We start from the raw sequence: 16,946 nt of genomic DNA, 5'->3' as shown, positions 1-16,946 counted from the left end.
ATTTTTTACAGTCTCACTTTGTAAAATACATTACACGTTGTAATTCTGGTAAGACTGGGCAAAGTCATAATATTTAATTTAGTAAATGTTTCTCTGCAGCATTCCCTATATTTCAAATTCTGTAAAATTCTCATTGCTTTAGTTAGTGACCACTAGGGCAAAACATTATACAATTGGAAAAATAAAAATAAATATTAATTAAAACTGTGTGGTGTTTAGTGACTGTTAGTTAATGATTATTTGGAGATCGTGAGATGTGGTTTAATGTGGCGTAGGTTTAAAAAAACATTTTCTTTATCGTGCCAACGTTTCAATCTAATGAGATCATCATCAGGGCCTGGGATTTATAAACATTGTTTAAATTATACAAATTCTTGTTAGATATGAAAAAATGAATTTCTAGCATTGTACAAATTCATTTTTTCATATCCTGCATTTGTATAATTTAAACAATGTTTATAAATCCCAGGCCCTGAAGATGATCTCAATAAAGATCAAAGAACATTGGCACGGTAAAGAAAATGTTTTTCTAAACCTATGGTTACCATCGGACTGCATTTAATGATCTCCAAATAATCATTAATTAAAACTCTTTGAGATACATTACATTTGAGATTTCTCAGTAAAAATAATTGTTTGATTTGTTTAGATGCAACAGTGACAATGTGGAGCATGGTGTACCCAGAATTTTTTTAATTAAATGTATGTGTAGTTCAATGAATCTATATTGAAAATATGTTCAATTTTAAAACTAGGCTTTTAAGATGAATTGTGAAAACTAGTAATTAATATAAATGTGGTCTGGAAGAAAAATTTAATTAATGCGCCACAGTTTCATTACAGGGAGTCGGTCGTTGGAATAAATTTAATATTCAACAGAATCAAGAAAATGGGGTAAAGCCAGCGGAGCATCGAGACGAAGAAATCAGTCACGAGACCGACGTCCACGTCGCCGTTTCCAACCGCTCCGTTCAAAAATTTTCAAATTTTACTGAACATTTGTGTACTGAGGTTGGATTTGAAATTTTAAATGAAGGTTACGTCTCGTGTCGTGTCGGCGATCGCGGAGGGGAGCGTCAAGCAGCGCTGCCTGTTGATAATGATGTTGTTGTTCTTCTATTTTAGTTCGCCGCGGCAGGTTAATCATAATCCAGTGAGACGAGGGATAAAAGTCGGTGGTTTTTAACTCCTGTCCGGCTCGTGTCAAGCAATCCGCCAAGTGTCCGTCTCCCGTTCGAGTTTCGCGACAGACACGACCAATTGGACAGATTCGGTTTACAATCGGCCCCCTTTTTTTTATTGGAGCGTAACCTTGGGCGGGGTGGACGTTAATCAGTCTCGGGAGATGTACCAAAGTTTTTCGTCCCAGGACTGGCTCGGTTATCCATTCTGCTCTGACAACGGAGGATGTAGCTGGAGTTAGCGGACGGCCGACGGAAGAAAAAGACAACAAAAATGAAGAAACAGTTCTTCAGGGTGAAGCAACTCGCTGACCAAAGATTTTCGAGGTAGGTTTTCAAAACAACACCCTGTCCCTGACAGCCCTCCGAAGGGTTCGTTCCGTTTCCAACTGAATGTTCCATTTCCATCCAACCGACTTGGGCGATGGCCAATTTTATTCATACCTCCACATTTTTCACTTTTGTTTTCCTTTTCCTCTATATTTTATCATTTTTTTGAGCACCCGATTTCCTTATCACCTTCGAGTGTCGATTGAATGTGTCAGGGAGAACTCATATGCTAAAAATATTAGCAACGAAGGCCAAATCAGAAGTGTTTTTTATATATAAATTATCCTCACAAATACAAGAACGAAATCTTCTGATTCCTAATTCGAATCCCTTAAAATCAATACTTTCATCTCAAAAATCTAATATTTATTAAAAAAACCTAAAAAGACAAAAGTCCCACAGTTTTTATTGAAGATTTTTTCTTTTAAACTACACAATTTTAACTAGATTTATCAAGCGACATTCATATATTAATGTCATGTAATAATTCATATGTTATAGCATATATTACATAGCAGACAGCATGAAGTCAAAAGCACGCATTGATGTCATCAAGTTGAAGCATCTGCTTACAACGAATCTCATGAAACCGATAATCCGATAGTTTTTCTTATAAAAATTAAATCCAGGCTGTAATTTACAACGTTGATTATTTGACCTTTTTATCTTCGCTCTTCGCTGGGTTGGCATGTCTCATACCGAAGATGGCGAAATGATGAAACGTGATGAGACCGGCCCAGAGAGGACACGTCCAAATTTCTTGATAATTACCCAAATTATATAAAACAGATTATATTATTTCAACCAGTGTTTTGTTTCTATTCCCCTACAACAATTATAAAGAAAATATGCTAAAATTTCAAGATTTTATATTAAATTTTTTTTTTTACATTTTTATACAAAATTCCAGCATCATTCCAAATAAAGTTAAAAGAAAAACCCATTCTCCTAGTTTGGATTATTCCCATTTGCTTTCTTGATTTGATTAAACTGTCACTGGGTCGAAACGTGTCCACAGGCTGACCAAAACGATCGGTAACGACCAATTTCAAGTTCTCCACCCCAAATAAAACAGCTTTATATAATGAAAAAATATTGATAATAAATATTTAGAAAAATCAACTTTTTTAAATGAAATTCCAACTTTGTTCCATTTAAAGTTGGGTTGGAAAAAAAAATCTCATTGTCATAGATTATTTCCTTGTTTGCCTTCTCAGTCGGATTAAATTGTCACTAGGTCTAAAATGTTTCAGGATCATGATGACATGTCATAATGACAAAGTGAAGTCAAAAGATCTATGAGATTTTTTTTCTACCCAATTTTATATGAAACAAGGTTGGAATTTTGTTTAAAAAAGTTGATTTTTCTAAATATTTATTATCAATTAATGTTGTATCATTGAATGAAAAACTAACAGAAAAAATGGAGACGATCAGTTTTCTAGGCTGGATTTAATTTTGCCCTAGATTTGTAATACAAATTTGATAGTATTACAAAATAAATATAAATAAATTAAAAAATTATCAGCTTTCTGAGCTTGTGGTCAATATAAGTTGATCCTTTAACTTGACTTATCAACTTGTTATGCTTTTGCAATTACAGTCCTTATGAAGTGTCATCATGATCCATTTCTGACCCAGTGACAGTTTAATCTGACAAAGAGAAAAAAAAACATAAAAAATCCAATCTAGAATAATGGGATTTTTTTCTGGTCTACTTTATATAAAACAAGGCTGTAATATTGTTTAAAAAAGTTTATTTTCTAAATATGTATTTATTTATTCTTGACTTATTAACAACCATACCTTGGATTATTTCCATGTTTGTTTTCCCGGTTAATTAGACTTCCCACTGTGTCTAAAATGGATTATGATGATATTTGCTATAATGACAGTTTACACTGACTACAATCTCAGAAAGCTGATAATCTCCTTTTTTTCTGTTAGTTTTGCAAACAGTATTAAATGCAATATTATAATATTAATTGATAATAAATATTTAGAAAATAGATATTTTTAAACCAAATTTCAGTATTGTTTCATATAAAGTTGGGTACAAAAAATTCCCATTTTCCTAGCTTAGATTATTTTTCCATTTACCTTCTAGGTTGGATCAAACTGTCACTGGGTCTAAAATTGACATTGATCTAATTATTTATATTTCTTATACACAATTTTTTGAAATGAAAAATTTATGTCACAGGGATTCGAGCCAACAATCTTTGGATAAATACTTCGTTGCTCTACCACTTGACCTTCCATGGTTTTGATTGCACATGCTTCAAACTTCTCATTTTGATTTCCCATTTTTATTCCAATTGTAGCCTATGACACAATTAATTAAATATACAATAAAAATGTTAATAATCAATAAAACTTGCTACATATGTAATAATGGCAGAGTGATATCAAAAGTGCTAAGTTGATAAGTCAAGTTCAAACATCAGCTTACATCAACCGCAATCTCAGAAAGCTGATAAATCCCATTTTCTGATAGTTTTCCCACCTGAATTGGTCCAAAAACACGAAATTTAGCCTGCCTATTCTTACTGGGTTGACTTGTTTCAAACTGAAGATGCAAATTGTTCAAACGGGTCTGACAGACCAACCCAGATTACAGGCAGAATTTGAAGTTCACCACCTCAAATAAAACAGCTTTATATAATGAAAAAATATTGATATAAATATTTAGAAAAATCAACTTTTTCAAATAAAATTCCAGCATTGTTCCATATAAAGTTGGCTTCAAAAAAAAAATCCCATTGTCCTAGATTATTTCCATAGCCTTTTACCGTTTTTAAAATTGCATGTCAACCGGTGCATGTCTGAAATTGGTTTAATTTCTATAAATATTTGTATGTTATGCATTATTGTAATAATTTATAAATAGTTGCCAAAACAATATTTACATAAAATTCCTGCAATGAAGAAGGGAAAAAGTTACATTTCCATGTTTTTTCTTTTGATCGAATTGAATTTTCTTCAGTCGTCGTTGGATTTTAGATAAAAATCATGTTGGCAAAAATATGACAGCGAAAAGACAAACACACTGACAAATTATCAGATTCAAACCGTATAAAAATCTCACACCGATCACAATCTTACAATGTGTCAGGAAAGTGTTTAATCTCCGTTTGTTACTGGGTTAAATTTTTCTTTTAAACCATTTATAATACAATCATTGGTAAAATTGCAAAATAAAAAAGTTTATATCGTTATTACTTATTATTTGTAATATTAAATTATAAACTGAGAATTTATAATGAAAAAGATTGAAAATAGAGTTGTGATTATCCAGTGTTTTTATGGTTTGACTTACCTTGTTTCACTAGTTTATTATTTACATATTCAAATGCAAAATTGTATAAATATGTTAATTATTTATCAATTATTTCTTTATTTTTATTTTGGCCTCTCAGGTTAGATTATTGTTAATAAGTGATGTTTTTAATTATAATTTTTGTGTTATATAATATAACAATAACAATTAACTTGGTAACAAGCCAATGTTGATTTTTGTAATTCCAGTTTTTACGCAATATTTTTAGTACGAATTGTTTTTAAAAAAGGACTGGCATAAGTGATTAGATAGCTTATAATAATTTTACAAATTCTTCTATCTTTGGTTTGATAGGAAAAAAATCCTGGCCTTATTTCATTTTATTTTACCATGCTTTAATTTTAATATTTGCTATTGACTTAAAGAAAATATAAGTCTTTATAATGTTGATCCTTTGAATGCAGACTTTACTGGATATGATAAATGAAAAAAAGACTACATGAAAAAATAGTACATCACTAATAAATTCAAATACATTCTATCAAAGATATTTTACAACAGTCAAGCATTAAACATGCAAGATTTTAAGCAACATTTGTAATGCTTAAGATTATCTTGTAATTAAAAAAAGGTTCATTGAACAGGGACGTATGAAAAAGATTGACATCAATGAATACGAAATGTTTACATCCTGATAAAAGAATTTGAAGAAACCCTGACACGTTTACAAACCATGTGGTAACATTTTCTCAACAGGAAGTGGTATGTTGTGATCTTCTGAGGGAGGAAATAAAACTTGCAGTTGTGCTGGAGGGTCGAGTGAAATTGAAACTGCAGTTCAAATTTGAACTTTTTACCCAGGTTGTTATTCAGACTAAGAATAAATTAAAATCCACGACGAAATTGATTACCATTTGACTTTTCAACCTCTCTAAACCACATAGTATTGTGATAGTTATTAACTGAACAAAGAGCTGTAAACATTTCACAAAAATCGGACGTGATTGTTTGTAAATTAACAAGTTTGTTTGCTGATTGGTCGATTTCTCAGTTTATCGACCCTTTTATTTGATAAAATACTAAATAGAGAAAACCTGACTAGATTATTTTGGATGACTGATTTTTTTTGTATTATAATAAATTTCTTATTACCATGGGATAATTAATAATTAATTTCTTAGTCGGGTAAAACATTGAATTGGGTAATTATTCGCCTTTCACAAATAGATAAGAGGCTATTTTGAAACATATTCCTCAATTCTTACATTAATTCCTGTCAGGCCCACACACTATGACTCATAACTCAATAATGTAATTAAATTTAATCATTTCTCTATCAAATTTAGGGTAAATCTAATTTTGTTTTCTATTGAAGGGTATTATTCATGCAATTTACAGATATGTGGATAATATGTTTAGTTCTATGCTTTATATATAAAAACTAATAACTTTTGACAATTATTAACAGCAATTCTAATTTTAAGTAATTATTTATTTATATTTTAATTAAGTATAAAAGGATCTAAAATGTAAGGAAAACATGAGGATTCGGTATGATTAGAAAAAATATCATTTTTATAGATTATCTTAGCTTAATATTTTTTGATTGGCTCTTTATTAAAGCGGTGAAAATTTGGCTTATGTATACAGTTTATGTAATAAATTATTAATGTCAGACTGGGAAATAGTCTTGGATGCTCCTTTTTTCCCTCCATCCTGTATAAACTATTTTGTAAAATTACTAAACATTATCTGTTTAAAATTAACAAAACATTAATGATTTCCCCCTAAATAATTTATTTAAGATATAATGAATAAGCACAGAGCAGTAGAGAGTTTTCTCAGCAGCAAAAATTCTCTTAATGTGCATTAAATTTTACGCCTAGTCATCAAAAACCATTTCAACTTGCTTGCATTTCCTCACAAATGATTTACAAAAAAAAAAAATTCTTAACGTTATTTATTAATTAATTTAAAATTACACGAACCAGATTTGTTAAACCCCTTTTTTATATATATAATTTTCAAGTACCAGTTGATATCAATATTATTAATTTTGTATAAACACATAATTTTAAATAGTTTTTTAAATCTAATTATTAAATTTTCTTTCAGAGCCGAAAAGACTGAAGCGCTATCCTATGACCTTGTCGGCACTGAAAAGAGGATAGAATTTTTCCGCAATGTGTGCAGCACCGCTGGTAAAAAACTGGGCAACCCATCACTCGGCCCTGGACATGACATAGAAAAAAGACTGGTAAAAATATTTTCATCAGAAAATTGTTCTCAGTATGGAATTTCTTTACGTAGATTTCTTAATTTTTTATGTGCTGTAAAATCATATTTAGTTTTTAATTTTTTTTTCTTTTGATTTTCTCGTTTAGAAAAAAAATCCTGAACACCTCCTCGGCCATACTTTGATAGAATTGGCTTCCCGTCACGATGACGACCACTTGCTCAGGTAACGTGCAGAATTGATACGCTACAATATAAATTGCTTCCTCCACCACCCTTTAATCAAAGCTTGGGAATAACTCGATTTGATGCTTGAAGATATCACATGATGCAATCAGTGGGCTATGAGTCAGGATGTGTACACTTTAGCCAAGGTTGAAACACCAAACTACCTCACTCTCTCGAGTCATAGGTCAATTTCCAGCCCGGAGATTTCTTTTTTTGGTTCCTTTTGACATTTACTTTGAAATTAATTCTTTAAATGACGTATGAATTTAAATATTAAAATTTATATATTTTTTTACATAGTAATTAAACCTTGTTATTTATTCTACAATTTTACACTGAAGAGGACTCATATCACGCTGTTGAAAATGTTCTGTTAATAAAGAAAATTCCCTGCTGCAGTATATTGTTCAACAACCTTCAGTACAATTGATAGAAATATTGTAATGTTATTCTAGTACTTATTAGCATCATTATCATCGTCATCAATTCCCCTCCTCCACTTTTAATTTATTGTTACAATTGTTTCCTGTTGAAATTTTAATTGTATATATTCTGCAGGCAAATTGTCACCGACTGCGGCAAAATACAGCTCACTCTCGGGCAGTCGATCGTCTCGCATGAGATGACTGTCGAGAGCAAAATTATTGACCCTTTGCTGAACGTATGCGAAAATGATTACCCAAATATTTTAAAGCATAAAAAAACACTCTCTAAACTTATTCTTGACATGGACTCGGCAAAAACAAGGTAAAAAGAACTCATGATATATAAAATTAATTTGTTTTGACGATTATAAATTATTAATTTAATGTGACTAATCAATCAAAACTTATTTTAATTAAATATCTTTTCAACAATAAATTGTTTTAAATTTAAATGAGTTATTTTGAATATTTGTTTCTTTACAGGTATATCCAGGCTACCAAACATGGAAATGCCGCGCCCGGGTCTAAAGTAGATTTTATTAAAGAAGAATGGGAAGAAGCAGAGGCTAAAGTTGAACAATGCAGGGTATGGACATTGTTTGATGTCAAAATGTGAAATAAATTAAAATTCATGTTGAACCGGCACAGGGTCACTTATTATTCCACTTATTCAGACACATTTCGGTGCTGAAACATGTTTTTATAATTAAAAAACCCACGAGTGGAGACAGACCCAGTGCGACCCTGTGCCGGTTCGGCATGAGTTCACCGACTCGCAGACCAAAACCGGTCATCGACTAAATTAAAATTGTGTTTTTCAGGATACTCTTGCGTGTGAAATTTTTCAGTTGCTTTCAAAAGAAGCCGAGCTTTCGGCTACACTGCTACAGTATGTTATACTGCAAAAACAACACCATGATACAGCGAGTGCGTTTTTAAATGAGCTTATCGTAGAAATGGAGGGAACAATAAGTACGTTGCCCTAAAATAACTATTTTATTTTTTTTTTAACTTTTGTGTTTTGTCAATAGAAAATTGCAATTCAAAGGTTTTTGGCCTTCCTCTTGAGGATCACTTAAGGGTAACAGGACGTAAAATAGCATATCCGATTGAGCTTTGTGTCTGTGGTATTATAGCTCTGACTGGTATTGCTGAAGAAGGACTTTTCAGGGTAGCACCTGGTATGTCATTTTTTTTTTTTTTTAAATTTAAAATTAAAAGGTTTTATTTGAATTTGGATTTTTTTTAGGAGCTTCAAAATTGCGGAGGATGAAACTAAGCCTCGACGCTAAATGCCTCCAGCTCCACACTGCATTAACGGAGTACAGGGATCCGCACGTATTTGCCGGTGTATTGAAATCGTATTTGAGAGAACTGCCAGAGCCTCTGCTTACAAATGCGTTGTACGACCAGTGGATGGCTGCTGCCAGGTAATTTTTAAAAATTATTCAAGGTTTTTTTTTACTATATCTATTTAAAATATAGGGTGTTGACGAATGGCAATACAAAAGACGGTTTGAAGGCTATGAGCGCTGTCATCAATAGCCTACCTCAAGCCAATTTCGACAATCTTCATTATTTAATTAAGTTTTTTTCAAGTCTTGCAAACAGTAAAGAAACGAATAAAATGACTCCTCAAAATATAGCAATTGTCCTGGCTCCAAATTTGATTTGGAATGAGAAAGAAAGTGAGAGTTTAGGGTACGTATTTTTTTTTTTTTGTATATCATTTATGTATATAAAAATTAATTAATTGGGTTTTACTTACAGTATTAACATGAATGTAGCAAGCCTTCATAGTGTGATAGTTGTAACACTCGTGACTTACGCTGATTTATTTTTTCCTGGAGGTAAGTCTCATTTTAATTTACTGAAGATTTACGGCAAATCTTATCCTCAAGTTTTATCAAATTGTTAATATTTTAATATTTTTTAGAAATGGAATTTTTTCTGACAATCCAGTTCAATCGGTCTGAAGCACCTCAAAACGGAGTAATGAACGAGCATCAGAATGAGAGCGAAGTTACGACGGATATTAAAAGGGCGCAGTCGAATGACAGCCTGTCTGATCACAACAGGTAAATAGCCCTCCCACCAAATTCGTTCTTTACCTTTAAAAATAACCATTTTGCGGTCAAAAGGGTTTCTCAATCCGTTCAAATTAAATGAACCAGTTGTTTAATCGTTGTGCTTTTTATTAGAAAAAAACAACACGGATTTCGGCCTTCGAGCTACAAGCTATTCTGGTAGGTACAGTGTTTAGGCATTTTCCAATGGGATTGTGAAGTCTGATGTTAGTGATAGCTTTATTAAATGTTAGTCGGACGGAAAACTGTCTAGCTGTTTTATTTTATTTTGTAATTTTCTTTCTGTTTTTTTTTTCTTTTTTTTTTTAACAAAAGCTTTTGTTATCCCATTTTTTTAACATTTCCTCTCTAGATTAGTGAATGTTAGTGGTTGGAGAATGATCCTTTTTTTTTTTTTAATTAGATAATAGCAGTGAGCCATTATCATTTGTATGACTCAGTGCTTAAACAATTTGAAGTTATCTTTCTCCTTTAAAAAAAGTTTAACATTTAAAACATTAATTTTTATCTTAAAATAATAAGAAATAATTAATAAGGAAAATAAGCGCCTAAAAAGATAAATGAACTGTCGTGCCAAGTTTATATTCGGCATCCCCCGAGGGTCCAGGATATCACGGCTGTATTCGGATCTATCCTGGCTCTATTCCTCTTTCTGAAGTTGAATTTTCCTTGATTCCTTCCTTTACCAGGCCAATAACACCCATCGTCCTCATTACTTTATTCAGCTCATCCGATTCAAATCCTCTTTCCTCTCCTGCAATACGCGCTCATCTCCCCAGTACAAAACGTGCAACTTATGGTTTTGCTTGTCCGAGCCCCAAAATTCTGGAACTCCCTCCCCCTAACTATCGCAATGCCAATTCTCTTACCTCTTGTAGACAATCTCCTGTAAATGCGTCTCCTCTTCCTCCAAACTGAGTCTATTTAACTTCAATTTAAATTTACACGGTAATTATTATTTTTCTAAAAGTCCATCTTATAGGTCCGTTGTTTTTATGTTGATCACCACGACAAGGTTTATTTTTGTATCAAAATGGTAATAATTTTTACTTTAACCTACAGATTATTCTAAAGGGACACTCCTGTCCCAGAATAAATTAGTTTTTCTTCAAAATATTATTTTATTCATTAGGTCTATGGAATCAAATATAAATACTTAATGTCTAGAATATGTCAATTGTTCTCTAAATTTATAATTTTATATGAAAATCTAGGCCGAAGGTCTTGGGTTTGAATCTCGCCTGTGGCACAAACTTTTCATTTAGAAAAAATCATGTATAATTAAGATTTAACATGATAAAAAATAATAAAAGTTAAAAATCCAAATGTCTCACTGCTACGATTTAACCTTAAAGTAAATTATTTATCAACTAACTGTATCATTTATATATTTTTTCGAGTGGACTTAAGTAATGTGTATGGTTCTTGAATAAAAAGTTAATTTCTGAATTAAAAAATAAACTAAAATTATTGCTTTAGTGTTAATAGTTTTTATACATTTTAGCATTGAACAATTCAATATTATTGCCAAAATTGGACCAAATCAACTGGACACTACACTTGTCATTCTCATAATTCACTTTTTGAAATTTATTTTCTCACTCTTTTTGGAAATCGCTTGAAAGTATATTCATAGGTGGTTCTAGATAGTCGACGGTTTTTATGTATATCCCTGGAATTGGTCTAATTACTGGTATACTCAGGCTCGAGTGACTAGCACTGGCCAATTAAACACGTGTGAATAAACCGTAGCGCAGTTATGTCACTTTCTATTAAGAGACTTTTTTTTTATATTTTTTTTTAACAAACTTTGATCAAACAAAGGAAACATTTGAATTTACATAAATCGTATAGTCAGTCTCCATTTCTAAGAATGGTTGTCTGATTTTATCAATTATTATTGTGTGCCCGAAGCATTTAGTTAGATTGTTTCTGGAGCCTAAAGAGCTTTCCCTCGCTTCTGTTTGTAAAATTTTTTCAAGGGAGGTAGATTTTTAGCAGTGTTTTCCTTGTGATACATAATAAATTTACCAATCTTTTTATGCTGCCTAATGTTTGAACTTGTTTTTGTTGAGCTTTGTCCACCAGATTAGTGAGCCGTAGGTTATTTTGGGTCTTTTTACAGGGCCATTTTTGTTTTAATCCCCAAGATTTGGCTAATTCTTGTGGCCATAACAGATATTTTGCTTATTGTGATGATATGCAGTGAAGGTTCCAGGTTCTCTTATTAAAGATTATCCTTGTATTTCAATTTTTTTTTTTTTTTTGAAAGACAATTAGTATAGTTTTTGGGGGTTTGATTTAAGTCTCTGTGATGAGCACTTAAACATTGTTGCTCTTTTAATGTTGAGGCAAAATTTCCTCTTGAATGTCATCTGCATAGCCTTGGATATAGATTCTGTTTCATTTAGTTTTGCTTAATCATCCACTACCATGACAAGAGACAAGAATATTCCTCTGCAGACTCTCGACACTTCTACTTTTTTGTGGAATATTGAGTGTATTTTTAAGTACAGTATTTTTTAAAAAGTTTTATGCTTTTTTTGCATTGATCATATCCACGCAGTAGGTTTCGCCAGTTCTTCGCCGTCTCAGTGATATGATCATTGCTTCAAAATGAGTATTATCAAATACTTACATGTTCTTTCAACTAGCCGCTCAAGTTTTTCAGTATAAAGGATGTTAGATAAGTAGATCTGTATGTCTTTGCCCTGTTTCGAGGGAAGTGTCCGTTAAGGGAAGCTTCACTGTATACTTTTTTGGCCAAGCATCTTCAAACGCCCAATTTGCCTGATCAAGGATATACCATAAAGTATTTAAACTTAATATTAATAAAATATTTGATTATTTACAACCGTTCATAATTGTCATAAATAAACATAATAAATAAAAACACAATAGCCCTTCAACACCAAATAAACTTAAACATGAACTGCTTAGAAGTATTAAAAAAAAATCATTTATTGGTCAACTTCAGTAAATTGGTTAAAAATGATAGCAAGTTTAGAAAAGAACACAAAAAAACCAACTCTAACATTGGCAAATATGGATACAATTTTCAATATAACAAAGTATTAAAAGTAATTGTTAATATTAATCATAAATTATAGTTTTTTAAATTTTTGTTTAGTGCTTGGATTATTGAATGCTAGGATGCATTTTTATACTTTTAAAAGGAATAACAATTATTGAATGTTTGAATGTTAATGTTTTATTGGGATGTTTATATGTTTATTAAGATTTTTTTAGTTGTTTTATTATTTCCAATACAACAATTGAGATTATTAAATTAATATGTATATTTTTAAATTTAATTTGTGTTTAATTTCGGATAATTTATTTATTTATGTGTTTACAGCCCTCCTCAAGGGAGCCCGAAGCCGGCTGTCAGGTCTAGAAAACACAAATCTACTGCTCCGACACCACCTGTTCATCTATATAAAGACGATAAGCATCAAAACGATGAAAAGGCCAAAGAGAAGAAGGCGAAAGAGGACAGGCCAAAGAGTAAATTGTACGACGACGCGAAAATCGAGCAGTTTACAAAGTGCGACAAGAAAACCGACACACGAGAGAGCAAGAAGGAGGACGCAGAGACGCAGACGCCTACGAAAGCCATCGAACAGGTCAACCTTCAACAAGCGTCGAGGCTGAATGAGAAACTCGATCTACCGTCTTTCGATGAATTCTCAGACTCGGAACGGCGGGAAAATTGCGACATGTCGAACCGTAAGCTCGGAGTCTTGGATAAAAGGACGTCTAAGTCCGGCGAGGATGTACGGAAGGTCAAGTACACGCAAGAGGGCATTTATGCGACAATGGAAAGGAAAAAGCCACCAAAGCCTGCTCCCAGGACGTCTATAGACGGCGAAAAAGTTGAAAGACCCGCTATACCTGAACGTCCGGCTAATTTGCATAGTTTACAAAGACCACAGAGTCTCTCTTTCAGGTTAAACAGGCCTGTTCTTGAATCATCACCTGATGTAAGCTTTAATTAATTTATACTTAAAATAATATCTGAATATAATTGATATTTTCAAAAATTCTCATCATATTCTAGATTTTAATAAATATTTGTATGGTCAATGAACATACTCATTTGGAATATCTTGAATATTAATATAAATTATTTTCTAAAAATTTCCAGGGTGAAGGCAGAAGCTTAGAAAGGGCTCATATGTATTCTGTGGATAAAAAACAAGTTGCTATCATTCAAATACAAAGCGATAAAGTTCTTGCCGATAATAAATTACCAGGTACACAGACTTTTATATATAAAAAATATTAATTTCGGATAATTTATTTGTTTATGTGTTTACAGCCCTCCTCAAGGGAGCAAATTCTGATTTTAAACAGACTTATTGAAATATTTATTGTTATTTTTCAGAGCCAAAAGAGAGACGAGAGAGTGGCGAGAAGCCTGAGAAACCGAAAAAACCGGAGTCTCTTGGTAATCAATCAGGACATCAGAGAGCTGCTTCTGAAGGATGTATAATTGACACTGGTAAAATCCTCTAGCATATACAAACACTGAGAGGCATAAAAATTGGCCACCCTCATTTTTTTTTTTTTAAAGTAAATACTTGCAATCGTCATAAATTTTTATTTTTTAAGACAATAAAGGCCTTCTCGCATGTCCAGCTTCTGAAAGTTTTCGTCTTGCATTGCGTAAACTGACATTTCTAACTTGTTGAAGTCGCTTGATTTCAACAGCGGTAGAATGTCAATTACGGAGTAGATTCAAAACAATAAAACGATCATCTCTCTGAGATGTGACATGATGGCGACTTGATCCTTGTCTTCTTGAGTAACCTCCAATATCTTGTTAGGGATGGAAGACCCTTCGGACAGTTGTTCTGGGATTAAGCATCCTGGCCAAATATGCTTGACTTCTTCCATATTCCAACAATGCTATGATTCTAGCCGAATTTGTATCACTTAAAACCATCGCTCAAACAACTATGACTATTCAAAGATACAAAATCCAAAAGTGCGAGAGTTTATCTATGTTTTATTTATCTCTAATTCTTTAAAATGGACCAAATATTGCTGTAAGATTATGAATGGAAGATGTGTCTAAGAAATAATTTAAAATATTAAGGGTGGCCTCTTTTTTCACCTCTCAGGCTATTTACATTAAGTTTAATTAAAAAAGAAATGATCATGGTAACAGTGATGGTTTAGTTTTTTTAGTAACAGTTTAAATTTTTGTAGAGGAGGAAGATGAGCTGAGTTATATACCTATAGTAGAACTCGGTGAGTTGTAGTGAAGTGCCAGTTTTTCCGGTTATAAATAACTAGCATGCATTTCAAGTTTTACTAATAAAATTAGGCTTAGCTTGTGACTATTTAAATCTTGAATAGTTAAAAAATCTTTAATTAAACTACTTGTCTTCAACTCTAAAGTGTAAAATGCTTTTAAGATTGATGAATTTCCTGAGTGGATTGAAGTTTATTAGCAATCATTTTCAACAGACCGATGACAGCGGCGATAGGACCGAAATGATCGATAATAAATTAGTAAAATGTTTATAATATTCATTGGTTTGGTTTATTTTTTACATTTAGTCTTTAATAACATTCATGGATTTTGTACATATTTTTTTAGGCTTTGAAAGGAGGCCACCGAGGCCGACACCTCCTCCTCCCCCTGTGGTCTCCCCGACACGGAAGGAAAGCACTAATCTCTGACAACTGAAAAGTCACCTGAATTTTACGATTGTAATTTTTTAAAGATAGTGAACAAAGTTTGACATTGGTCCAGTATTTTTTTTCTTTTCTTTTTTTTACCAACTCGAGTCATTTGCATTTGTAATATAAGCTCTCTTTAGAAGAAACTTTTATCTTTTTCTTTTTTATTTTATTAGTTATTACTCTATTGTAAATTAATTAATTAAAATGAGTTTGGTTTGAAGTTTGTAGCCAACATTCTTTTAAATTTTAAATTAAAAATAATTTAAAAAATCCTTACTGTAAATAAATAAGAAATGTGATACCGTCAGAAAGTATTTAGAGAAAAAATTTAATAACGCATTTTCTCACATTTATTTGAGTGCCTCATGGTAATACTGCACAATAAAAGAAAAGTAAAGTGATTTATTATCATTGTGATCTATTTATATTGTCAAATTAAAATATAAAAAGGTTATATTTATGTTTATCGTTCTAATTAGGAAAGATAATCTATAAAATATTGTAAGTTTTATTCAGCTTTATTGGGTGTCTTTCTCCCAAGTGATTAATCTAAGTCGCTAAACTAAAAAAAACATTGAACAAGAGCTTTTCATAACATTTTCAAGCTCATCCAATGACATGTCAAAGACGAGTCATTTTTGTTATTCGCTTTAAAGTTAAATGATAAAAAGTAAAATAAATAAAAAATTATATTGTGCTTTTGAGTGTATAAAAGGAACATTACTAGTTTTAGTTTATCATTTTTATCTGTTTTTATTGTGTATTATTTCTTTTTATGCAAATAGCATTTGATATGCTGATTAGCACAGTTTTCCTTTTTTTTCTCCTTTCTTTTAGTATGCTTTAGCAAAGGCGTCACTTCTTCCATCATTTCAATTAAAACAGGATTTAATTTATATTATTTATATATATCAATTGTATATTTGTTAAACTGTACTACAAAGATAATAAACAATTTATTATGTTCAAAAAAAAAAAAAGTATTTTCTATTTTTTATACCCAAGAGGATAGTTCTAGTACTAACTGTAAGAACGACTAGAAAGACCGTAGTTGGATTAAAAACCAAGAAAAGGGTTGGCAGATATCACAACATATACAGATAAAAAGGCAGTTAGCACATTGACAAGCCATCTACTCCGCCCTGCCTACTTTTTTTTTTTTTTTTTTTTTTTTTTTTTTTTTTTTTTTTTTTTTTTTTTTTTTTTTTTTTTTTTTTTTTTTTTTTTTTTTTTTTGGCGTTATGAACTATGCATATTAGCCATGTGACAAATTCGTATATGTGTGTTCAAATTTCGGGGGTTATTGGGAAAAAAGGGCCAGGGGCAACGGTGGGAATCGAACCCACGACCGCGGCGTGAGAGTCTCTCATGCTAACCACTCGGCTACCGCGGTCCCCCGCCCTGCCTACTTCACCAAGCTAAGTTCTTAGTTTAGATTGAGGTATGCCAGTTTTGGTTTAAGAACTAAGATCGGCAAGGGTGAGGG

General features: G+C 31.8%; 1 protein-coding gene across 4 annotated transcripts; it reads left to right on the top strand.

Moving 5' to 3' along the window:
- The first annotated feature begins 734 nt into the window (after positions 1–734).
- Positions 735–15,680, top strand: LOC106663654 (rho GTPase-activating protein 17-like). Of its 4 annotated transcripts, none has more exons than XM_024228305.1 (17): positions 735–1,508; positions 6,907–7,048; positions 7,176–7,252; positions 7,813–8,001; positions 8,163–8,265; positions 8,501–8,651; positions 8,711–8,860; positions 8,929–9,109; positions 9,165–9,380; positions 9,450–9,529; positions 9,616–9,757; positions 9,881–9,925; positions 13,125–13,749; positions 13,914–14,022; positions 14,154–14,270; positions 14,981–15,022; positions 15,375–15,680. In XM_024228305.1, the coding sequence occupies exons 1-17, from the start codon at positions 1,456–1,458 to the stop codon at positions 15,455–15,457; spliced, it is 2,505 nt and encodes an 834-aa protein (XP_024084073.1). In that variant the 5' UTR covers positions 735–1,455; the 3' UTR covers positions 15,458–15,680. The 4 variants fall into 4 exon arrangements, with proteins under 4 accessions (XP_024084073.1, XP_024084075.1, XP_024084074.1 ...); XM_024228307.1 differs by lacking the exon at positions 15,375–15,680 and adding an exon at positions 15,190–15,324; XM_024228306.1 differs by lacking the exon at positions 14,981–15,022 and having other exon boundaries at positions 742–1,508.
- The last annotated feature ends 1,266 nt before the right edge of the window (positions 15,681–16,946 follow it).

Source organism: Cimex lectularius, unplaced genomic scaffold (genome assembly GCF_000648675.2).
Source record: "Cimex lectularius strain Harlan isolate CLEC.00 unplaced genomic scaffold, Clec_2.1 scaffold1, whole genome shotgun sequence".
NCBI classification, from domain to species: Eukaryota; Metazoa; Arthropoda; class Insecta; order Hemiptera; family Cimicidae; genus Cimex; species Cimex lectularius.
This window is presented reverse-complemented; position numbering and strand designations above follow the sequence as displayed.

Coding starts and splice junctions, on each gene's coding strand:
- LOC106663654 (XM_024228305.1), top strand. CDS start 1,456: ATGAAGAAACAGTTCTTCAGGGTGAAGCAACTCGCTGACCAAAGATTT. Junction 9,110..9,164: donor CAGTGGATGGCTGCTGCCAG/GTAATTTTTAAA, acceptor TTTAAAATATAG/GGTGTTGACGAATGGCAATA. Junction 9,926..13,124: donor TCGAGCTACAAGCTATTCTG/GTAGGTACAGTG, acceptor ATGTGTTTACAG/CCCTCCTCAAGGGAGCCCGA.